The sequence below is a fragment of the Silene latifolia genome, chromosome X, assembly GCF_048544455.1.
Source record: "Silene latifolia isolate original U9 population chromosome X, ASM4854445v1, whole genome shotgun sequence".
In the NCBI taxonomy this organism is placed as follows: Eukaryota; Viridiplantae; Streptophyta; class Magnoliopsida; order Caryophyllales; family Caryophyllaceae; genus Silene; species Silene latifolia.
In genome coordinates, this window is record NC_133537.1 from 336,367,850 (window position 1) to 336,386,497 (window position 18,648).

The following is an 18,648-nucleotide window of genomic DNA, read 5'->3' on the forward strand; positions in this document are numbered from 1 at the left end:
AGTCATTTGAACTTGTCAACTTAGTTCTCCACCAAACAACAATCAAATACAATATCACTTACTTTTACCTAGAGCGGACAAGTCTCATTTGATCCAAGAAATCCGATTCAACCCGTAGCAGACCCAACCAGACAAAACCCGAAAGTGTTGCAAATAGAACCCGACCCAACCTGATACTGATCTATAACCCGGGTCAACACGATTAAGATAGACCCAAAACCGAACGCAACCCAAGACAGGCCCTAACTTTGTTTCAACCCGACCGGTGTTATTGAAAGTAAGTAGCATTATGTTATTATCCTAGTCTATAGATTCGCCAACAGATTTGCGATGTAAATGTTCAATCATGCTTATACATGATGTTAATCAAAGTTCCTAATATCCTTTTTTTTTATTAGGTAAGAAAACTAGATTGATCCTCTGGGATTAGACCAACCTATCTCATCATTTCGAATGAGTGGGGTAAGTTGAAACCACCGACTTTCAAACCACGAAGAGTTGGACATGAATGTCCAATAGAAGCCATAAAGTCAGCAACCTTGTTGGTTTCACGAAAGCAATGTTTAATTATCACTTCATCGAAACAATGAAGGTCTAATTTCACATCCTTGATAATACTAGAAATTTTCCAAGGGATTTGCCAGGTACTACGGATTGAGTTAATAACACATAAATTATCACCCTCCACAATTAGCTTTGCGATTCCTAATGATATGATTTAACTACTGAAATACCTTCTTTTAAAACAAGAGCTTCCGCAAAAAGAAAATTATTAGATCCGCACTTTTTTGCTCCTAACAAGATGACATTACCATTATGATCTCTTATACAATATCCTAGAGCAGCTTTATTGCCTTATATTTTTGACCCGTCAAAGTTTAGCTTTAGGAAACCGTTTCTAGGTTTCTCCCACCAGATTTCTTCCTTACTAGAATTGATTCTAATTGGCTTGTCTTTTTTCGGGATTGTTGAGATCCTTATGTCAAAGTAATAAGTTTGCTGATATTGAGATGAACATTGTTAAAGATAATGTCATTTCTATAATACCATGCATTCTACCAAATAAAGATAATCTTGATGAAATCAACTTTCAGAATTAAGTCTTTGAGAAAATTGAGTTTCATTACAAAACTTTGACTTGCAATATTATCATAATTTGACAAAAAATTATTATAACTAATAATGTTCATGTCTCGGTTAACAGACTCAATCAAGGGACATTTGTAAAAGAAATGATATTTATTTTCGATAGGATAGTTGCATAAAACACACTGAGGTGAAACACTAATATGACTCTTGAGTAGCCCACCTTTCGTTGGGAGGCCGTCAACAGAGGCTTTCCAAAGAAAAAATTTTAACTTTGGAGGGATATTCAGTTTCCAAATCCAATCTACTAAAATTCACGTTTGTCAAGGGTTTGATCGAACAAACCTTGCGTAACCATGTTGCTGTTTTGATAGAGAAATTATCATCCACAAATAACCCCCAAAGAAAGGTATCTGGAATATTATTTTGTGGCAATTGAATGTTAGTAATCTGATTTACAACATCCATTGGCCTTTGTTTGCAATATAAACAATCAATTATTGACCTATTGCTAGTCATTGACTTATTATTTCAGAAGTAATCATTATCAAGTACCATTAAACAATTCATTCATTTTCGTCTATTATAAAAAATGTTTATAAAAGTATTTATCATTAACTAACCTATAATAATGACCCATTTCAAGTTAAACTGATAAAATAATCGGAAAAAATTGACTCGTTAAATACATTGAGCTGACTAACCCGACCCATAAGGTACCTATACTCAACCCCAACACGACATCATGATCCGATATGACACAAACCTACTATGACCCAATCCGACTTGTCCGATTGCCACCTCTAGTTTTACTTTTTTTTTTCTTTTTTTTTTTGAAGGAAAGCCGCCTCTAGTTTTACTTATGTTTAATTTAATAAAGTATAGTCTTTACCTCATTCATTTATTTACATTTAATTTATATTCCTTGCACACAATTGCATTAGGCACTAGGTAACCAGAATTATAAAAGTCATCAACTAACTGAAAAGAACGGCATGAAAACCGATGGGACCATCCACAATGGAGAGGAAGAATCCTCGTCTTAACACCTTTTTTCTAAGATGATGTCCTCTCCATTATGAAACTTTTTTTGAATGTCCTCCATGAAAGAGGAAGATAGTCAATTCCTTTAATTTATAGGGAGGGAAACATTGTTCCTAGTGCCCGCTAACTACTAACCAACCAATATTTGTCATATTGATAATAGTTATTTGTTTTCTTTTATAAAAGCTGAGAGTGGAGTTGTTGTCTAATTAAAGTTTTAGAGACGTAGTATAAGAAAAATTTCTCGTGGAAAAAAAAAAGGGTTGATAAAAATGCCGAAGATGATGTTAAATGAGGTGAATAAAAGAGAAACTGAGGTGTCAAAAAAAGATGGAAGATAAGAGGTAGAGATAGTCCTCCGATCCTCTCCATTGTGGATAGTCTGATTTATCCTTACCACCAACACTCCCTAAACGGCTTAGCAAAATTGGCTTGAATTAACACTACCAATATCCAATCATAACCCGACTTGACCAAACCCAACGCAACCCAAACTACACATGCTTGGACTAATCCACATCCCCAAAATAAAATGATATCACCTCCATCCATATTTAAACTTCCCACTTGTCAAAATATGTGTGACGAGAATTTTGAAAAGTACAAAGTTAAAAAAATGGATGGAGTAATATCACACCGGAAATATGCTCAAATGAAGTCAACTTAAAACAACCCATTTGCCAGCAATAGAGTTAAAAACCCATAAAACTTTTCTCACTTTTATTGATGAGGACCTCCCACATCACCAGCCACAATAAACAAAAGTTACTCTGCCAAATTGTGAGATGCCTGCACGCAGCAAAATTTAAGCATAGTAAAAACCAAACCATCAAGAAATGACTAACATGAAATGACAAACCAGCTACGTCGCAATTCACTTGTATGGTTGCTGGGCCTCTAACCCCATGTCCATATTCGTAGTGGTGTATCAATGACTAACACGAAATGACAAATTTATCAAAATAGACCATCATGAAAGATAATAATGAAAATATTAAGCACGTCTTTTCAAGGTATCAACGTCGAATTAATTATACGTAACATCATTACATGATAATCTAAATCACTAATCATATGGAGTCAGGACTGAAAGCAACGGCAACCTTTGAAATCATTGGTAGTCCTTTAAGTTCTAGTCATTGATCAAAAAGGAGATCAATTAAGAAATGGTGGTGTCATTTTATTATCTTCATTAAAGTTAATGAATGATAGCTCTTCCACTAAATTAAAACTCAACAAGAAAGCTGCCTCTTTCGGCACCACATGCGTACAGCATGTTATTCAGGCACTCATGAGCACCTAGCCAGTGGCATCACACGCCCATTTGCAATATATACCATTTGTAAAAATGCACAACTTGTGTCTTATAATACGACCATTATGAGAAAACTATACCCCGAATTTCTCTTCGTCTCAGTTTAATGGACGTGTCTTGTTTGACTTGCACAATAATGAAGCTTTAGTTTATGAATGGGGGAAAATAGTGACTGTCATGTTGATACTAGACTGTAATTCTAGGAGACCTCAAAAAGAAAAGGAAGACAACCACTTTAAAATTAGTGCGTGACAATTCATTTTTGGTGCAAAAAGCGGTACTATACATAGGAAATGAGATTCGAACCTGCAACATGACATTCACAAGCCCTCGGTGCGGAGACATTATTGATAGTACATATGACAAATATCGTGAGTAAGTCACCTGCAAAACGATTTAACTATTTTACAATTAACTTATTGCAAAACTACTTCACTTACAAGAGGTAAAGGACTCGCTAAAAATAAATACAAACTAATACAAGTGAAGATATATCTTTGATTATAAAAAGGTGACCAACAACAGACAAAAGATCACCAACTAATATAGTCACTAACCTTATAAAACAAGCCGCTAATTTAAAAGGGAAACTTCGATTTCTAGGTAAAATGGTTTTAGTCAATAACTTAGCCTACTGCGATTTTAAACAAAATTTTTTTTGAGGACTCCGTTTAATGGACGTGTCTTGTTTGACTTTGCACAAATAATAACGTTTCCATTAACGAATGGGGAAATAAATAAACGTTTTGTTGATACTAGACCGTCATTCTAGGAGACCTCAAAAAGAAAAGAAAGGCAACCACTTTAGAACATAGCGCATGACAATTCATTTTTGGTGCAAAAAGCGGCACAAGAGTGGTACAAAACATAGGAGAGAGATTCGAACCTGCAACATAACATTCACACGCTCTTGTGCGATGACATAATTAATAGTACATCGACAGATACCAAGTGTATGTCACCAGCAAAACGATTTTAACTATTTTACAATTAACTTATTGCAAAACTACTTCACTTACAATAGAAAAACGATCACCAACTAATAAAGTCAGTAGTCTTATAAAAAAGTCCCTAATCTAAAAGGGAAACTTCGATATCTAGGTAAAATGGTTTTATCTAGGTAAAATGGTTTTATTCAATAAGTTAGTGTACTGCGATTTTACACAATTTTTTTATATATCAAAGCAAAAGCAAACAACAGAATGCATCTTTAATAAATTATAATAGTGGAATTGACGGCTTAAAACTAGAGATAACTAATAATCAAAAGAAGAATATGCACGGAGAAACCTTTTATCGTTACTTTGTGAATAAATGGTTATTGATAAATCTGATACCCTGCTCTAATGCACCCACCAAATGATAATATATTCGATGAAAGGTCAAGGGGAGATCAGAACCAGTGGAATAAGAAAATGTTGGGCACACAAAGGAGGGGAAAAATGCCAAAATAATAGTTTCAAGGTTTGACTGCAAGCCAACTTATTCACTAATTGATTATTTCACAAGTTGGTCCTTCCAGATAATGTTATAAATTTCTTTTTTTTAATGATTATATATGATGTCTTAGGCGCCAAACAATGATGAACTGCCGGAAACCAAAACCAAGAATTTTAATCGTAAAAAATAAAGTGGTGAAGTGGACACACGTGTAACAAGTAAAGTACGGGCAATATGAAGAAGTCACCTTCAGGTTGTTGAATAAACTATACACCACCTTTAAGTTCTCTGGCCATGGCTTTTGGTGCAACAATAGTAGACATTATTTTTAAGTTTTTGCCTGTCAAAAAAGGAATGATCAGAAAACTGCACTACATGTTGTTAAGACTTAAGAGTACAGGTACAATTTTGTAGCGTGGGTGATGTAATACATCATCACGCAGTCAATAATACAGATTATAAGTTTATAATACACACATGACATACCTCTGTAAATTTCACAATAACCATGCTGGCAATCCTGCTATCAAATTAGCCTCGAAGCTTTGGCAGACTACTACGCTTCATTGCTTCAAGCCTTCAATAGCATCAAACTAAAGTTACCGAATAGTCTAGTTAGGCTGAAATTAGTTGATTAAAAGAAGTCAGTATGGTGAGATATATTGCTCATGAATGATCCTATACACGACAGTGAAATTGTACATCAACTATTAAATACTGCACGATCACCTCCTTTTTTACTCAATATCATGTAACCAAGTGCATAAAATTTATAAATTAGTGACTTGCTTATGCAAATATCATGTATTCATCCTTCATAATAAGCACGAGAACAGAGTAGCCTACAAGGTCCTACCATGGACACATTTGAAACCTATTAATTGGTTCAGAAGGAAAAAATTGAACTCCGCATATGCGATATTCATCTATCACCTAGCACTCTAGCAGCTATATGACAATATGCTATCGGCGAAAAAATGATGATGCGAACAGTAACAAAACAATAAAAAATAGAGAAGGCCACCAAAACCAAATTTAGTACTGTATTAATTTAATTTGTAAGAATTCTTGTATTTATTTAAATACCCCACTACATCGCATGAAAAGCTTACCACTACATCAATGCCTTCAGCTTTCTGTTTAAAATTCTGTTAAATCATAGCTTTCCTGCTCATGTTAAACCAAGATATAATTCTAAAATGAAGAGATTAAATATTCGTTTGAAACAAGCGTTAAAGATGTTTAAGGAGTTGTTATGTCAATACATATGGACCAATTACAAGCTTTACCTTTACTTGAAATAATACAAATGTAATCTCACTGAAACTAGAATATAGGACTTGTTATTCTCATTCTTACTATGCTTTTATGCCCACCTTACTCATGTTTCATTCAACAGAAGTGCTCTGTACCAGGTTTACATATCAATTTTTTCTTTTTTGTGTCTTGTTATGTATAACTGTAAGGCAATTTAAAGAATTCTTTTTTCTGGATAGCACCAACTTGAAATTTCGAGTGAGAAGTAAGAAATGACCCCTAGATATGACTTGCGCGTCCTCCATTTTTCAGCAAGTTAGATTCTATCATTTTACATTTCAGCATCACCCAACTACTAAAGAGTGAAAATTCTTGTATAAACACACTAAATTGTGAATTTGTAATACCAGCCGAATTAACTTAAACTCTCTATAAAAACTCAGGATTTTAGGATCCATATGCTATATTGATCCTTCACTCAAATAAAATAAGAGCAGTTAAATTATTAAATAGACCCAATATACAGTTTTATTCCTACAATAACTTGTTATACCGCAGAACTTCTGCATAAGGATTCAGACGTACAGTTTAAAATAATATCAAATCATTGGTAAGTTACTTTTACAAAAGGCATACTTAAGACAGACCAAACTGCTAAATCACCTCTGTTACGTCAAATTCATAACACTAACTACCTTCATTATTTTTTCTCTTTTTCATTTATATGTAAACCTAGAACTGGTAGTTCTAGAAACTCTAGTCTACATACTACATAGTATACTCTATGTAATTTTTGACCGAATAGTTTATGAAAAATTATAATATGCACAGAAGTAAGTGCCTAAGCTGCATTGATATTGTACTCAAAAGGATTCCAACTTACACGTGAGAACCAAATTACATGGCCAGCAGCCCCAAATCACTTTCTAATTTATCTATGTTATCAATGAGCATGGGAACCATAGACAAAAGTTATCTTTGTGCAATACCAAAAAAAAAACAACTCAACTAAGATTCCCTAAAAGAAGGCTATTCCAAATACAAAAATGAAAATTAACATTTACAACGAAAAACAATGCTAACCTGCTCAAAGTTTGGCCAACCAAGTTTAAATGGAATCTTCATGATGCAATAGGTATTCCAGCTGAAATTCTTGTCATTTAGCCAGACATATTCTCTATTGAAAACTGAAAAAGAAGAAAAAAAGAATAAAAAAAAGGTTACATACCAAGCATATATATGGCAATAATCAAATACTAGACGCCCCCATCCTACCTCAAATGTTCAGCCAAGTCAATAAACGTTGACTCGACCTTAGACAGCTGCCATAGGGCAACAAGGTATGGGGCATTGACTCTGTTAATAACCTCAGATACATCACAGCAACTGCTATGGATAAACCATCCAAAGTGTTTGGTAATTGAATTAACTGCTTCACTAAGTGTTAATGTCATGTGGACTTTAAAACTGTCCAACCTTAACCAAAGGATTATAATAAAAAACAGAGTAAGTATGGTTCACTTATTAAGTTTCTACATTCCATAAACGGCTAACAAGTCGTGGAAAAATGGCACAGTAGTTCAAAGAAACTTATGATAGGAACATTAATCAAACACAGCTACGTTGTGAAAATTTTCATGTATTGGTGTGAAGTGTCAGGTTGTGTCTAAAACGTGACCTGTAACTAAAGTGAAGTGTTGAAATAACACAGCTTTGAGTCAATGCCTTCTTCTCCTCTTGGTTTAAAAAAAAAAAAAAAAAATTATAAAGCAGTAGCAGTAGCAGCAGCAGTACATTACAGGTGCCCCATTATCTACACAAGTTGCCGCGTGTTAACAATAAAGGTACAAGCTTACTCTACTTAGTGGGACATCTCACAATTACTATAAATACCTGAGACTTCTCTCGTTGGACTAAGGTCACTTGTTCACCCACATTTTTGCTTAAAACTGATCACTCTTCTTTGCCTAGACAAGCTCTTTTACTACTACAAACTTAAATCTATAAAGCATCTCTACTTTTCAAGCCTTTTTCCACACCATGAATCTCTCATTACCTGTATGCAAACAACCACAACCTCTCATTAGCTTCACGGGAGGGATCAATACAGGCTCCATAAACTTTAAGAGCCATAAGGAGAAGGTGGTGATAGTAATGGGAGCAACAGGAACTGGAAAATCAAAGCTCTCAATCGATTTGGCAACTCATGTTCCAGCTGAAATTATAAATTCCGATAAGATGCAAGTTTATAAAGGGCTGGACATAGTCACCAACAAAGTGACCGAAGAAGAATGTCGAGGTGTACCCCATCATCTTCTGCGGATAGTAGACCCTGATGCTGATTACACAGCAACTGATTTTCGCCAGCATGCACTGCTTGCTATAGAATCAATCATCGAACAAGACAAGCTCCCAATCATAGCAGGGGGTTCAAATTCATTTATAGAATCCCTCGTTAATGATGATCCCTACTTTGCATCAAGGTATGAGTGTTGCTTTCTCTGGGTTGATGTATCCCTACCCATCCTCCACCGGTTTGTGTCAAAACGGGTTGATCAAATGGTAGAAGCAGGGTTGGTTGAAGAAGTCAAAGCATTATTTGACCACCAATCAGATTACACCAGAGGAATTAGACGTGCTATCGGTGTTCCTGAACTGGATACGTTCCTTCGGGCACAAGGGTACACTAATCTAGACCCAGAAACCCTGGACACTCTTCTGCAAGAGGCCGTTGATCAAATTAAGGAAAATACCTACAAGCTAGCATGCCGCCAGCTTCAAAAGATTCATCGTCTAAGAGATTTCTGGGGTTGGAATTTGCATCGAATAGATGCTACAGAAGCATTTCTACACCAGGGAAAAGAGGCCAATAAAGCCTGGGAGAGACTTGTTGTCGATCCTAGCGCGATGATTTTGGCACAATTCCTATACAGATCCCGAGGAGGAGCTTTATCAAAACCACATGGCAGAGCAATGATTCCAAGGACAGTTTCACCAATGGCAGCTATGGCAGCTGCAACTCACTAGAGTCAAAACATTATTGTTCTCATCAATTTTTCTTCATGTTTTACTAAAGGCTAAAAAAATTACCATATGAAAACAAAAAAATTAGAAAAAGTAACATTTGACAGTACAGACGTTGCTTTCACTGGTAATGAAAAGCCGTACATACCATCGAAAACCGTTTATAAATTGAGGAGCTTGGTAACCTCTGTCATGACGGTGCATGCAACAAAAATCTTCCGTACAGTGTATGCTTTCTGGAAGTAGAAGACCTATCATATGAAGAATAACTCAATAAACTTGTGAAAGGGGCCCGCATACCACTTGGAAAGAATCGGAAACTGTGGATCCCACAAAAATCAACAGCAATGGAGTGGCCTCTTGGCTTTTTGAAAGGAGAATCTCTTTCCTTCTATAATTTGTTTTGTCCTTCCTCTATTGGTATATAGAAACAGTGTGCATCCTTTTCTAAAATGAGTTTGTATTTTCGACTTTTTGCATGAATATGAATCCAGTATTGAGAGGTTTTTCCCATCATAAAAATTTAAAGCTCTACTGAGCCTAGAAGCCATTTGAACAAAGAATCAAAGATAGACATAGCTAAAGTAATCATTGGTGATCAAACACGCCTATATATGGGATTTGACTACAAATACATTCAAGCCAAGGACAATCCACATACACATCAGGACACTCTGGCTTATCAATGCACATTCATAGCATTTGTTTATGAAATTATACATTTCAAGATCAAGCTCCATTTTTGGATGTCTGCTCCAATTAAGCTAAATCATCTCTCGAAATACTCTATTGCAACAAGGCCGTGGCCTAAGAGAAGGCAGGGATCATTTCTTTACACTTTAGAGAATCCAAGGTCACCGAACTTAAAACTTCACATAATAAACCTATACAATCATACTCACCAAGTTCAAATCTTAGGAGATGTTTATACAATTAGAGTTTTGGCAAAGATTCTCTCAAGAACGTTTTTTGCACTCCTATGCAATCATTCATCCTATCAATATATTTTTGTGGTCATGATGAATGCCTGTTTGCTCATGTACTCAAGCAACAAAGTATTCTACACAATTTCACAGCAATGAAAAGAAAACCTATCAATTTCGGCAAGGAAGGATAGTCCAGTGCGTGTACGAGCCAAAGAAATTACTCCTATCCTCTCTCCACATCATTTATCTTCATTGACTGACAGTCATATTTAAAATTGAATTAAAATACCATTGCCACCCCTTACAAAAATCTACATGTAAAGACACCACACCACCCTTGCCATTAAGTTACTTGACAAGGGAGTAGGGATAATACAAGAAGTTTTTAACAGATACGGAAACGAGGGGATGAACCACCCAAAAAATGGAAACAATATAAATGGGACAGAGAGAGTATTAAAAAGGATTAAAAAAGTGCATGAGCAGAATTTTCTATAGAGAAAGTGACTCTCATATAGTAATTAGTAGCACACGACCTATAACCCTATAAGCCATCCAGTTGTTATCATACTAAAATATGCTTAAGAGGAATATGCAATGTACAATGTGGGGTAAAGCCCCTATAATAACTTCTGGCCAGCAATTTTTTTTGTCCTGGTTTATAAGGGAATGTTTTTGGTAATGTAGGGCGGCTAAAAAGGACCCACTAGACAAATACTAAAACAGAGTAACAAAACCTAAGAGCATGCACCATGATTATAATAACTCTTGGGAAGAGCTAACTCTTTTACTCTCTCCTGGGAAGGCCAAGTTACAACTCTCAATTCTTAACTTTTACCCCATACCAGTATAACAATATACCTTACTTTTTACACCTCACTTTGTTTTCACCTCATCAATTGGTCTCCCTTGTGACGGGTTACCATTTGTGGCGGATATTTTGTGAGATAAAATGGTAACAAAATGGGTTAGTGGAGAAAGGGGACCACATGAATAGTGTTACAGAGAGAGAAAAAGTGGGTACATTGTGAGGTAAAGTGGTATCCGTCACAAGCTTGTGACGGATATGTCATGTCTTCAATGAGAATTTGTGTCACCTCATTTCTTTCACTTCTTATTTTTACAACTGATTGTAATTAATATATAAAAACAAGGCTTACTTAACCTTTTTCAAATCCATAATTAGTTAATTCTACAAACATATAAAATACTCCCTCCTATTCTTAATAACCCTCCCCTTTCATGGAGGGCACGAGAATTAAGGAAGGGGAGTATTATATGATAAAGTATTGTAGTGGGGTAGGAGATTGGAGAGAGGGAAGGTATTGTGTAATTAAAATAAGTATTGTTGTGGGGTAAGGTGGTTAAAATAAGATAAAGTATGAGTATTGTGGGGTATTGTTGTGGGGTAGAGTGATTAAAATATGTATAAAAGTTTGTCAAATAAGGAAATAGGGAGAGTATTGTGAATAGACGAGAAAGGAAATAGAGAGAGTTATTTAGAATGGGAGGGAGTATGTTGTAGCGCTATCTCAATTTCCTTGTTCCTAAGAAGTGACTCATTGTAGCCTATGTTACTTCGATTTCTCAAATGACATTGCATGCTTGCATACCCATTTTTATTTCAACACTCGAGTTCTAGTCACTTTGATACTACCGTATGTTTTAACCCAAAAATATGGATATTTTCCGAAATAACAGAATCCAACATTTTGGCACACACAATGCACTTGTGTGACTCTGTTGGATGTTTTTAACTTGATCTAATATTGGTCGCAATCGCACTCGTGACTCGGCCGTCACGGTTATCACGATGATACTTGGAAGTTTTTGTAGATACTTTATCATCTATTGGCCATTTCATATAAATTTAAGATTAAACTTATTGAGAATAATTAATTTGGCTAATGTTTAAAATTTCAAATAGCTTTTCACACAAAGTTTGGTAGGTACAAGCTATACCTCGTTCATCTTGGCTTCATCGAGGGATGTATCGGGCCGAGTTGGCCGAATGTTATAAATCGGCCATCTCGGCCGATATTTTCCTATTTTTAATTTACCCGATACAACTCAGTATATCTCGAATCGGCCGTCTCCGATACTGATACATATCGGGCGATACGATACATAGCAGCCGGGATTTTAAACCATGGTACTCTAATTGACATAGACTGTAAATTATGAGTTAATCTTTTCTTTTCTCTAGAAATCTTACAGGTTATCTTCCGGTTTCCATGAAACAACTCATTACACATACTCTAAGCCATATGAATCAAAGTGGCAGTATCATGTCTTCTGCTACAACAAATCTAAAAGGTTTAAATGGGACCCAAATAGGACAAAACCTGAAAAAAGATGTCCTTTGTTTAGAACTTTGGCCAAAAGTCAGCCTAATACAGAAAGATATATAATTTCAACTACGCATTCTAAAGCATCTGACCCACTACTTAGCCACATTTGACTAAGCAAATCATTGTTAATTCTAGTCTACTAATATGAATGTCAAAGCCCTTAACTAAAGCCACAACAAAATACAATCACCTTTTTAGGAATCACCGAAAAAATTGATCAATTTTGGAGCATGAAGATCCAGATAAGTGAGCAACTACAACACATTACATTTAACAAAGATGAGACTTTTACCTTGCAGAACATATTATCATCCTTCAAGCATATCCAATACGGCAAAATCAAACTGATGCTACATAAATCAAAGTGGCCAAATTAGGTACTAGATTAAAATTTATGACACGTGAAAAGCAAGTTTGAAATAAATATTAAAAGCAACATCCACAACAATGATACACCTAATACAATAACAACAATATTAAGTAGTTAAAATAGCAAGAATAACGCGGGGGAAGGGGCACATTGTTTAAAAAGGCTTGAATTGTTGCCAATTACCAAATATCACAGTATATGAAACGACATTTACTCTCGGAAATCAAATCTTTTAAGTATAACAGAAAACAATTCTAAAAACTGAACAGAGTCTGCTTTTGTGAAGTCAATGCACCTTCAAGTATATCGTTCACTGTATATGCTCAAGCATGACTAAATATTTTACAAACAAATAAGTTAGCAATATCATTACATCAACCAGAGAAGACAATGAAGAGTGGGGACTAAGGAATAGCCCTAGCACCATATGGATGCCAAACATAATTAAAGATACGAAGTTGAATATGATTTCTCAAAATCTTGTCCACTAAGGTACAAGATAATTGCTAGCAAAAGTACAAATTTGGCTAAACGGATATAATTCCCCCTTTCCCTTTTCTGCCTTTGCATGTCAAAAAGTTACCATTGAATGAGACTAGATGCACACAATCTCAATTGAGGTACAACTATATATAATATGTCATCAAGACTTATCATGAAATTTCAATGCTAAGATGTAACGGAACGAGAACTAATCAAACAGCCACTATCACTCACTCTCAATCATTCAAGATAAGCATCCAATTGAACTGGCAAATATGTGATCGGCTAGCCGAATTTCATACCACTCAAAGATTGTACATGCTTTAGTATAGTGCACTGGAAAATATATTCCACTTAGGTCATATCGAAATTCCCAGGAGTAAAAAGACAAAGTATTCATTTTCTGGCCTTACTTTAAATATGTCTCTTTTTCTCTTTTGCTTAGTAAATTAAAATCACAAAATAAAACTAGTAAAAAAGAAAACCAGTCAATAGTGCTATCACTTTTAAGCTTGCCTGCTCCGACCACTGCAGAATCTCTGTCAGGACTACTACCTGACAAAAATTGTTGCATTCAAATGAAAAAGTTATCAAGTCTTCAGATTTTATAATTCACAACCACAAATACTAGGCTTTTTTGAACAAAAATTTTGATGAACAGATGAAAATGAAAGTATACCATACCATTAGTAGCAAGTATATGTAAAACAATGGCCCATATAATCATTTAGCATTGACTATAACAAGAAAGATTTCAAGGAAGAAATTGCTAACAGATTTCGTCATCTTTAGGGAATAAAGTAATGGTTTAAGATAAGAATTTATCTACTTTTTTATAGTGCACTTACTAGTCCCCTAAGTCAACATCAAACAACTCGTGATTAACCACACATGGCAAGATTTTTCACTAGTACATCATAAAAACAAAAATGTAAATAGCTGAATGTTGTCATGTTCAGCAATGAAGCCCATTAAAGGTATAACTTGCTAAATAAGGACAAATAGATAATTGGATATAGCTGAGAGAGCTTCATGACGAAAAATTTGTATGTAACTATGACCTAAATTTTGCAGTCTTCAACAGTTCACTGTCACCAAATATCATGTTCGGTTCATCCATTCATCTCCACCGAGATCTTACGACTTCTATGAAACCAGACTGCCTAACTTTCAGTAAAGGACCACAAACTACAACACAGCCATCAGAGCCTCAGAGGGAATCAAAGGTCATTCTAACAGGCAACATCAGCAACTATACCCTTTTTAACACAGCCTACTTATCCTTTAGCATAACTTTGGACTCCCATGCTTGTGATTTCTTCTCCAAGCTCAATGCCTTAATCTTAAGTGTTCTAATCTAGCAATATTACATGAAAAGTTTTGGAAAAAATTTCTCAAACATATCTTCCGCATGTCTATGCTAAATCACTTGTCTTCAAACTTAACCACTACAACATCATTCGACATGCACAACAAACCAACTACGACATCCTTAACCATATGAATTCCATAAATAGACAATTATCTTGTACGGAGTTACGGACTAGTTATCATCCGCTTTTCACTTAAAGTGCGTTTGGATGGAGCGAAAGGGAGGGGAGGGGAGGGAAGGGGAGGGAAAGGATACAAAATTCTTTGTTTGGATAACAAATGAGCTAGGAGGGAAATGAAGAGGGGTGGGGATTTGAAGGGATTCATTTTGCCTCCTCCAAGCCTAATCAAAATCCTTTCACCATAGGAAAGATTTGGAGCGAAAACTCCACCTCTCCATTTCCCCTCCCCTTCATTTCCCTCCCCTCCCTTTCCCTCCACTTTTGCTATCCAAACACACTCTTAGCTTAATTTCTTTGTCATGATCACTTGTTGAACATGTCAGTTGCAGGCTATGTTGCTTAGACTCATTTAGAAGTATCCAACACAGGTGCGTATCCAAGTGTCCGACTCGGCCATTTTTATGAAAAATATGCATATTTTGGCTTAAAATAAGGAGTCGAAGTGTCATACTTTGTCCGAGTGTCGAGTGTCGAGTGTCGGACACGGGTACGTGGGCTAATCAGAAGAGTCGGAGTAACATAGGTTGCAGGTCCAACAACATAGTAGAATTGCATGTTGTCTAATGGACTCAACTTTAAAACTTGTTAATTAGTTGGAACTACAATGAGAAACATGGCAAAAATACGTAGCCTAGGGAACGACACGTCAAACTGCTAGAATTTATTACTTTTGGAAGAAAGGAAAATAATTGCTAGGCACATGAAGATTCTCAGCCAAGAAGTGAGTAGAGTTGAAAAAGAGGGGAGTGAACAGGCATAAAAGCATGCGGAACAGACGGCACTTCTTACTAATCCAAAGGCTCTCAACAACACGCGTCATTCTACATGAAATAAGATACTTGGTAGAAAAGACATTCACAAGCTTTGGGGCTCAAAAAATCACAAGGTGTCACACAGACCGTCCTAGACAAAAAACAAAGAAGTGACAAAGCAAACAAAGAGCTGGATAGTTTTGACCAAGCAGTAAATGGTTATGACTAGAGTCACTAGATATCTACATAGTACATTCTTAAAGATCCAGTTCATTTGAGCAAATGCACAGCCTATGACTTCTAAAGTTCGGTATCTTGAGGGTAACCTTAGTGCCTTGCTATGACAAACGAGCAGGAAGCTGAGAGTTAAAGAGAATGTCGTGGATAAAACACAGCCCTGAGAGAACAGTTTACACAATAACTTCAAATTTCCAAGAGAAGGTAACCAATAGTTTCATTATGAATGATGGATTCATCCCAAGAACACAGTTTATTGAGACATCTTACAAGCTGACTTTTGAAGGACAAAACATATCAGGACAAATTAAACATGAATTGAGCGTGACTAAAGTAATTGACAAAAATAACAAATATACATAGCTACCTACTAGATACTCATTCTATGCTGCAAATGTGGTGTTTTCAGTGGAAATAAGGAGACAGTTGTTTCAACAGTAAAATAAATTACAGGAGAAGAGAACAAAACCTTGCTGTTCACTGAATCGCCAAAATTCGTAACGGCCTGAGATAAGTCAACCGCCTTCCACTTAGGCAAGAGCGCACCGATGCATCCAAGGCCTGAGTTCCACACAAACAATGCAGAAATGTTGACGAGATATGACACAGGAGAGAGCTTCAAAGGACATACAAAAAAGAATGGTTGTCTAGTTGAATTTAAGAGTAAACCTTGCGTGCTTTCAGAATGGAGAAAAATAAAATTAATGGGTACAAAATAAGAAGATAAGCTGTCTAACTGAAAAAGTTTCAAAGCAGCAGAAGCAAGTCATAAAATGGCAGTCATGAACACAAAGGTATTTAGCCATTTCATGCACACACAATGAAAGAACTTGGTCCTGCAACACGATGCTACTTGTGATGTAAAATAGGAAGTCTAAGAACAGACGAACAGCCGAACTGAGATCAATGGCCTAGGCAATTCTGAAAAGGACTTGACCATAGAGTTAACCACAGAGGTTAGCCATCGACTTCGACTGTGCTTCACTGCTTTGTCAGTTGAGCTAATCATCAAAAACTTAAGTGTCTCAATTACTAGTTGGAGCAGATTACGTAACTCTAAGAGAAATAGAAAAGGGGGGCACATTAGTGTTGTGGAATCACAAAGCTGAACTGATCTACTAAAGCTGACAACTTGCTTTGGATTTCCAGGCTAAGCGTCTAAACCCTCCCAGCCTAGAGCTGAGAACTCCAGAAGGTATTATTACCATTCTCCGAACCAGAAATGATGTGCACAACGTAATTAAGTTTGAGAGACTCAGAGACAAAAAAAAGGAAGCACTATGAAGGAAAGGTGGATTTCAATCGACATCTTATGCTAGGCACAACTCAAATCACCACCCTAAACTAACATTTCATTTTGTTTCCTCCTATCCATTTACACAACATAAATAAACGTTGAACGTAATGCAACCATCAGGGAAACAAAGTAAGTCACCAACTACGTCATTCCATGAAGCGCGGTCAATGTTAGCAAGGCTTTCACGACTATAATCCGACAATTGTGACACTACAAACAAGATGCCTTGACATCCATCTTTTATAAAACCTCACAAGTTCAGATTTTTTTTCAAATTAATCCAATAATTCATTTGCTACAAGCTCACGCATATCTAAAATCTTATAGATTAATTCTCCCTCCATTCCAATAGTTTGTTTACATTTTTCAGAATATTTTTCATAAACATTACTATGTACTCCGTATCTGAGTACAGCTTAAAACATCATTGTCAGTTTGTCACAAGAAGGCCGTCTTAGTCTTACTTAAGACCGCCTTAAGCTTATAACATGATCCTTGTATCTAGTATTAAATGATTCATGTAGCATGAAAATAGGCCGTTTTAAGCTTAAGACGGTCTCAAATGATATTCTGTACACAAGAATTTCCGACGGCCGACTGCTAATCAACAAAATAATTCAACAACAAATTCAATTACACAAACAAGAACTCCGAAGCTTGACGAACACACAAACACCTCAATTTTTCGATAAGTCGGTCGAAAACACAAGAAATTCAACATACATTACCAAAATATAATCATAGATACAAATAATCGAGTGAAGAAGCACAAATGTCAATCGATGAAGCAAATACTATGAAACAATTAAACAAATTAGCGAAATTAAAAATAAATTGAAAGCTGGAAAAATTAGGCAAAGTAATCGATATATATACCTAGTAATTCTGAACAAATTTAGCGGTGAATGCTGAAGAATTTAGGTTTTTCGAAGGTAATGTTGATCGATCGAATTTAATTTTTAGGGTTTTGGTTTTGAGATTTTTTGCGTCGAAGTTGAAGAAAAGAGTGAGCTAGAGAACCAAGTGATCTACGAAAACAATTTCGTGGTTTTCGCGGGCTTGTCAATTTGTCAACGGCTTCAACACCCAAGACTTGTCTCATGTAATTTTTGACCGAGAATTTAGGGGTGCACAAATTCTCATTTGTGACGGGTAATATCCGTCACAATCTTGTGACGAGTCAAATAAAACTCACTTATATAGATAAAGACAAGCCTTTTGTAATTTTCTAGGCACCTCTAATTTTGTCTTTTCTAACAAGAGTGGTATTTGACCCGTCACAAGTTTGTAGACGAGTCCATCTGAGCTTTAGCTCGAGCTTAAGTAGGCTCGAATCAAGTTCAGTTTGTCATTTTGTTTTATTTACTATTTCCTTAATGATGGGGCATATTCTGCACCCGCTGACCAGTCAGCATATTGAGCAAGGTCAAAGATATCCACAGCAAGTCAACGGCTTAGACAAATAACCGACGCCAATTGCCTCGGCTGTCTCTTGTGCCTCGGCGGGGACAAT

General features: G+C 35.9%; 1 protein-coding gene and 1 long non-coding RNA gene across 2 annotated transcripts; one reads left to right on the forward strand and one right to left on the reverse strand.

Annotated features, from left to right (window-relative positions):
• Nucleotides 1-2,421: 2,421 nt before the first annotated feature.
• Nucleotides 2,422-18,208, reverse strand: LOC141619043 (uncharacterized). The gene is made up of 8 exons (XR_012531574.1): nucleotides 18,012-18,208; nucleotides 16,308-16,399; nucleotides 12,736-12,793; nucleotides 7,226-7,329; nucleotides 5,372-5,462; nucleotides 5,133-5,225; nucleotides 3,752-3,829; nucleotides 2,422-2,919 (listed from the first exon to the last, which is right to left on the reverse strand). It is a non-coding gene; the product is annotated as an uncharacterized LOC141619043 (long non-coding RNA).
• LOC141619042 (adenylate isopentenyltransferase 5, chloroplastic-like) lies at nucleotides 7,436-9,672 on the forward strand. Its single transcript, XM_074436077.1, has one exon. The coding sequence runs from the start codon at nucleotides 8,183-8,185 to the stop codon at nucleotides 9,167-9,169; it is 987 nt and encodes a 328-aa protein (XP_074292178.1). The 5' UTR covers nucleotides 7,436-8,182; the 3' UTR covers nucleotides 9,170-9,672.
• Nucleotides 18,209-18,648: the final 440 nt, after the last annotated feature.

Coding starts and splice junctions, on each gene's coding strand:
- LOC141619042 (XM_074436077.1), top strand. CDS start 8,183: ATGAATCTCTCATTACCTGTATGCAAACAACCACAACCTCTCATTAGC.